Source organism: Artemia franciscana, chromosome 5 (genome assembly GCF_032884065.1).
Source record: "Artemia franciscana chromosome 5, ASM3288406v1, whole genome shotgun sequence".
Taxonomy (NCBI): domain Eukaryota; kingdom Metazoa; phylum Arthropoda; class Branchiopoda; order Anostraca; family Artemiidae; genus Artemia; species Artemia franciscana.
In genome coordinates, this window is record NC_088867.1 from 20,219,347 (window position 1) to 20,226,736 (window position 7,390).

The following is a 7,390-nucleotide window of genomic DNA, read 5'->3' on the forward strand; positions in this document are numbered from 1 at the left end:
GACGGTTTTGGGAACAAAGGGGCAGGGGAGGGGGCCTAGTTGCCCTCCAACCTTTTTGGTCACTTCAAAGGGACACTAAAACTTTTAATTTTCATTTGAATGAGCCGTCTCACGATGTTATAAGACCAATGGGTAGATACGATCATCCTGGAAAAAAAATAAACACGCATCCGTGATCCTTCTTCTGGCAATAAATATAAAATTCCACATTTTTGCAGATAGGAGCTTGAAACATAGTGGGGTTTTCTGATACGCTAGGAGAAGGGGTTTCCACTGCAGGGAAACTACAGTGGGGTTTTCTGATACGCTAAATCTTATTGTGTGATTTTCATTAAGATTCTATTGCTTTTAGGGAAGGTTTACCTCCCTTTTTTCGAAAATCAGGAAATTTTCTGGCTTGTAGCCTTTAATTGGTAACATTAAACTTAATAACACTTATATATTTGAAATCAGAATAATAAGCTGATTCTTTTGATATATCTATTGGTATCAAAATTCAGTTTTTAGGTTTTGGTTACTATTGAGCCGGGTCGCTCCTTACTTACATTTCGTTACCATGAATTGTTTGATGCTGGTTCATTTTAAAACCCGAAAATTTGCTATATTCCATGTCATTCCTTACGACTTAATCGCAGTTTAAAATTGTAACCCCTTTTCTCCTTAACGATTTTCCTCTATCCCAATCAACTTAATTAACATTTAAGACATTCAAAATGTACTTATCGATTAATCTATTTAATTTATAGACTGTTACTATATCCTAGACCGTATCCAGGGAGGGTGGGGGGTGCTTACCGTATTTGAATCGTCCCCTCTCCGAAATTTTATCTCACTCTCGTAGCAACATAACAAAAATGGATATAAACAAACTTGACTATATCCTGATTTTCTTTAACCTATTATTCCTTCCCTGGAAAGAAAGGAGAGAAGAACGAAATGCTATGTTTGCCTGGTGTCAGCATCATTCAAGGAAATCATGGGTAAGATGTAACTGATAATAATATATTTTTTGACGACTGTTCTACCCCTTGTCTCCTAACTTTTAACTCAGAGGGATTCAATCTCCATACCCCTTTGGACATACATGGTTTTGCATGTGTCGGCTCGAAGAAGAAAAATTGGAATTTTCAGCGAAAGGAAACATGGACAATTTAGTTCCCTCAGAGGGAAAGAAAAGGAAACAAAAAAAACTACAAATTTTCAGTAGAGTTTTGTTGCTTCATGAAATCCACACGGATTTTTTTTTTTTTTTTGGGTAGGCTAATGTTTGAAGATGAATAACCCTTCTCCTTTCAGCATATTGTATGTGGGGGCTATCCCACTTGAAAATGACTAAGTTTTTTCTAAAGAATCAAAATTGGTCTTTACGAAAAAGGTGCAATTCGAAAAAAGAATAATCCAAACCACGAATTTTGCAATTTTTAAAGAACTCTGGAAGCACACGGAAATGTTGAATAGACTATTGCATTCAAAAACTTTCAAGTGTGTATTTTTTACCACCTATAAAAAAAATCAATTAGTTTTGATAAAACCTTACCTTGGAATATATTCAGAAAGTTGAGGCGAAATCTCAAGTTTCGTCAACATTGTCACCACCTTTTGCAAAAGTCAACTGGAATATTAAAGTTGCACAGTGATTTAGAACAAAAAGAAAATAGTATAAAATCTTTTACCAAGTGGCAGACTTTGAAAGCAATAATTTTGGTATAAAGCCTGATTTCCATTAAATTCCATTTATAGGTCCACAATTCATGGACGTGGTCTATTTTGCAAACGTGAGGTTGAGGCTGGTGAGATGGTGATAGAATATGCGGGTGAAGTTATTAGAAGTTCAGTAACAGACGTCCGGGAGAAATTATACGAGTCAAAAGGAATTGGCTGTTACATGTTTAGGATTGATGACAATATTGTTGTTGATGCGACAATGCATGGAAATGCAGCAAGGTTTATTAATCATTCGTGCGAAGTAAGTATTCTTTTCTGTTGAATTCCTAAATTGTGTTTATCTTTATTAAAGCCGACAAGTCAGAATCGGCACTTACGCTTCTGCTGTCAGAGCCGGAGCCATTAAAATTGGAGTTTTCACATTGTCACGGAAAGTTACATTCCGTTTCCTGTAATAAGCTTCGTAATGTTAACCTTAACCTTTCTTAAGTTTTCAATATCGCTTACTATATTAGTATTGCAAGGTAGTATCACTCATATCTCGACTACGAATTTAAAGGTATGTGGTACAACAGCCATTGTGTTGGAGACTGGAAAACTGAAAAAGTGTTTTAGGTGTCCTTTCAAAATTAGTAAATATCATTTGCTTGGAGGCATCCAAAAACAAAACAAAAAATTTTGAATGTAGAAGTTTCTATTTCTAACTAATTTTTTAGCTATTAATGAAAAGGTTGAAAATAAAAAAAAAAAAGTTTTTATCTCAAAATGTAGTGAAGACGTTCAAAAAAATGTTTGCTATAAGAAAAATTGGAATTTTTGAATAAAAATACAAGCTAGGGCAGTCATTACATAAAAACATCTTAAAATAATTGTGGGATTTCATCGCCGCTCCAAGCATTCATTTTTAGTTTTTAAAAACCTCAGTTTCGCAAGTAGCGATGAATGAATTCACTTTGTACTATATCTACCTTAGAATCTTTTTCCTAATTATTTTTGTATTAACGTTTTTAGTCTTGGCAATTTATACGATAATTCTTATTGTCTTTTCCCCCCTACTGTCGTCCTAATCGTGGATTTTCATTCCTCAGTGTCACGAAATGTTTTACATGCTTCATATAAAGTACTCGAACATTGACTATTTGTCCAATAAGAGAGTCATACTTACTCCCGCTGCTTACCCATGCCATCTAACCATACATTTGAAAAACTATAGGTCTCACCGTTCGCCTCCGAGTCCAGGGGACTTGTTGGTCATGTGTCAATCCTATGACACGATATTCCGCTTTTAGACTACAAGCGGTCAAGCTTATTAGGCTTTGGTCACTTGTTCGCCTCCAGGGAAATTCAGTCTCTCATTTTGCATTTAGGTCCAGTGGACATTGTCCGTCATGCGTCAAACCATAATCGATATGAATTCTTTTTTCAATGCTTTTTTCAGAATTTATTACCAACAATGTCCCAAGAACATTTGGTAGACGGCGCAATTAAAAGCCTAAATAGGAAAATTTAGCTTGGTTTGTCTAATGCACTTTTTAGACTTAGACACGTAGAACAGAGGATAGTCCTGCTGCTACTCCTCCTCCTACTGCTAATACCCCTACTACTCCCACTACTACCACGACTGCTACTACTGCTACTATTATTGCTACTGATCCTACTACTACTACTACTCCTACACTCCACATGATTAAATGGTGCTCCATTTATTATTAATTTATTTTATAATAGCAGCAAATATGCAGACAGTGCGCATGATTGGTGTATACTACTGCAAAAAGATAGCCCGAGGTTAACGAACAAAATATGACTCAAGAAATATTGCTAAAAAAAGGGAAAACACATCCGTTTAAGATAAGAAAAGCAAATGACATTTACTCTGAAGTTCTTTCGTATTGAATGACATCATGATAATTCAGTGCACCAAAAACAATGCAATAAAAAGGATCCGTAAAAAAATCACCAAGAATCGTCTCATCCTTTTTCCCTCTTTTTCCTAGGTGACTCTTTTTAACCAATGGTTTTAGGAACTTATATTTATACTTGTTTGACCTTAAACTTTCAATATTTATTTCATTTTGTAACTAGGAACGAACTGTATCATACTGTATGCATACGGAACTTCTTGGCCTGTAATTACATCCCAACAGACAATGTGCTAAGAAAAAGCTGAGAGAGAGCTTATTGTTTATTTGAGCTAGAGTACATATGTCTATTTCTAGATACATAGGCCTATACATTAATATGTGTACTTTGATTTGAACAGTAGAAAGGCAAAAAAATACAAGAAAGAAATAGTTCATAAGAAGGGGATCAAAGCCCTTTAAAGGATTGAAATCTCCGATAAAATGAGTAGCAGAAGAAATATTTTCTTAAAAATTCAAAACAAGAAGAGAAAAAATGAATAGAAGAAGGGAAAAAATAGGAAAAGGGAAAAAGGAAATGAATAGAAGAAGGGAAAAAATGTGCTAATTTTCAATCCGTATCGCAAAATTCTCCGTTCAACCGCGGTTTTATGCAAAAATTCTAAATTCAAAAGTTACTTTGACAAATTCGTTTGGAAAAATTAAAAAAAAAAATTTCTGTTACTGATTTAATTGACAAACTTCTATTAGGAGTTAATTGTAGTAATATTTGTGAATTATTTAGGTTTACTGCGTAAGAACTAAAATGTTGCATGGTGATTTATATTATCGACAACATTTAAATGTACAGTTACTGTTTGATGAGCCCTAGTTTTATGCATTAATCTTATAGTAGAATTTTGTATAAACCTGAGGTTGAACGGAGATTTTTGCGATATGGATTGAAAATTAGGACATTTTTTCCCTTCTATATGGCTGAAGTCATCCTGATCCCCTTATTATGTAAATCCTTAAGTTTACACGTATTTTAATCCACTAATTTATCAAGAGGCCCTTTTCAAACTTCCTTTTGTTGTAACCATTTGTTTATTTAAATTAGAACACAGTATGGTAATTTGTAAGAAAACAGCTTTTCTGTCTTAAAAGAAAGAAGAAATTAGACATCACTAAACCTGATTCTTCTTCCATTTTCCTCTAATTTAGACTTGACAAATCAGATTTTTTCATAGGATTTTTTTTTATGACTGAAAAATTATACAAGAAATCTTTACCACTTAAATTGGCATTAACTAAATCTCCGTATTAGTAAATCTCATTATGAATGGGTCATTACTCAAAAAATTTCATGCCAATCGGAGAAGAGCATACTTGGGCCAATTTTAGACAAAAGGCCACCTTTCTTTGGTCCAGTCAACATAAAAAACAAAATTTGGGGCTTAACCTCAGATACAACCAAATTGCAAGAGTTTACCGTGTTTTTTCTAGACATCATTGTTTTATATACAGTGCTGTATAGTTATGTATCAAAACTACATGCTCTAGTTTTTTAGATTTAAGTCGGAGACCATTCAGATAAATAAAGTGGTGGAGGGAGTATCCCCCTTAACCCCTTATTATTTCGAGGAATATATGTAAACTGAGAATGTAGTATAGGTGATGCGAGGTAATGGTTCCAAAATGATGCTAAAATGTAGTGGTGGATCCAGGTGGACAGGGGGGGGGGGCTACCCCTAATTGTTTGTGAACATATCGATTCTTTAGCCATGTTTGGGTATTGGTGCTTTGAAGATGTAAAAAAAGGAAGTGGCACCCTTCAATAATGAATCCTCAATGTTGTGAGCTTTTGGATGTTTATTATGCTCAAGCAGTTTTTAACTAATGATGTATCTGGGCTAAAGTAGGAATTGAAAATTAGGTTGTGAAAATATCGATTCTTTAGCCATGTTTGGGTATTGACGCTTTGAAAATGTAAAAAAAGAGGACTTGGCACCCTTCAATAATGAATCCTCAATGTTGTGAGCTTTTGGATGTTTATTATGCTAAAGCAGTTTTTAACTAATGATGTATCTGGGCTAAAGTAGGAATTGAAAATTAGGTTGTGAAAATATCGATTCTTTAGCCATGTTTGGGTATTGACGCTTTGAAAATGTAAAAAAAAGAGGACTTGGCACCCTTCAATAATGAATCCTCAATGTTGTGAGCTTTTGGATGTTTATTGTGCTCAAGCAGTTTTTAACTAATGATGTATCTGGGCTAAAGTAGGAATTGAAAATTAGGTTGTGAAAATATCGATTCTTTAGCCATGTTTGGGTATTGACGGTTCGAAAATGTAAAAAAGAGGACTTGGCACACTTCAATAGTGAATCCGCAATGTTGTGAGCTTTTGGATATTTATTGTTTTGAGTGTACGAAACCACAATTACTATATAACAAGATAAGTGACTGTTCTTATTAAATGCTTTTTCCGACTGGATTTTCAGTACTAAGGCATAATTTTAGTATTATTTTGTTTCTTGTTTTTCTTGCAGCCCAATTGTTTTTCGAAGATAGTGGACATTTTTGGAAGAAAGCATATCATTATTTTCGCTCTTCGCAAAATTTTCAAAGGAGAAGAGCTGACATACAATTACAAATTTCCGATTGAAGAAGACAAAATTCCGTGTTCTTGTCAAGCGAAAAAGTGCAAAAGATACTTAAATTAGTTAGTGTTCAGAGGTTATAAATCTCAAAAGGAAATATGACATCAATGAAAATTCCTTACTGAAAATTTTTCCGATATATTTGTCTTTATTTCTTCTTCTTCCACTTAGTGTTGCCTTCTAAAGAATTGTTGTTGATATTGCCGAGCTTTGGATTTCGTATAAAAGTAATTTCCTTTTGGTAGTAGCTTAAATGAAGATGTCATATTTTCGTCAGTTAAGAATGAGGGAAACTAAATCCTTCTGACATAGTTGTTAAAATCTAAATTTTTAAGTTGAATAATAAATGTTGAATATGTTTAAAATGTGATAACAAAAATTTTGTATTCAAATTTTGCTTTTATTTTGTATGGAACTCATGCTATTAAAATTGCGATTTTCTAGTCTTGTAATAACATTTTTGCTAATTTTAGTTTTCAAATATTAATGACGAATTACCTAGTGACCTCATGTATTGCAAAGTTTTCGTCCAAATAATGGTTTTGATTTCTTATTTGGAACGCAATTAGCCTATTTTCTTAAGGAAAAAGAACTGGAATAATAGGAGCAAACTTATAGCGTTCAGGCAGCAATCTGCTGTCACGGTTGCCACATAAAAATTTTTAAATTGTCTTTTGGCTCAGTATGGGCTACGGAGATGCGTTCAGTCATATCTTTCAATCAAGCCAATCTACGACGAGTGAATATTGAAATATTTAAATTATTTATTTGAAATATTTTAAGATTTATATTTATTTTCAGATTAATTTTTTATTGATTTTATGTTATTTTACACTATATTTAAATACATATATTTAAATTATATTTTCATATTACTTTATTTATTATAGTTATTATTATTGTATTTATATTATATTTTAACTATATTAACTTTATAAGTTAATTTAATATTTATTTCAAATGTTTATTGATTTTATTCGAAATGTTTGAAGTAAATTCAATGAAATATAAAAGTTTTTTTTGTAATTACGTCAGATTTTCAAAAAGTATAAGATATAAAGAAGTATAAGAATATAAGATCGTAGGTTCTTTTATCTTTTACCAATACAATAAAAAAAAATTGACCTCACGATCTGTCGAGTCAATTCTAAACCGTTTAATTTATTAGTTTCTCATCTTGTCTTTGTACGAACAACATTAGAAAAAAGCATTGTTTGTTTAGTG

General features: G+C 32.7%; 1 protein-coding gene across 1 annotated transcript in view; it reads left to right on the top strand.

The window, feature by feature from the left end:
• The window catches only part of LOC136027077 (histone-lysine N-methyltransferase trithorax-like), a 136,027-nt gene extending 129,418 nt beyond the window's left edge, over positions 1–6,609 (top strand). Inside the window, exons 20-21 of the mRNA XM_065704016.1 lie at positions 1,741–1,966; positions 6,056–6,609. Of these exons, the coding sequence (XP_065560088.1) occupies positions 1,741–1,966; positions 6,056–6,229 (400 nt within the window). The 3' untranslated portion in view covers positions 6,230–6,609. The remainder of the gene's footprint in view (positions 1–1,740; positions 1,967–6,055) is intronic.
• The last annotated feature ends 781 nt before the right edge of the window (positions 6,610–7,390 follow it).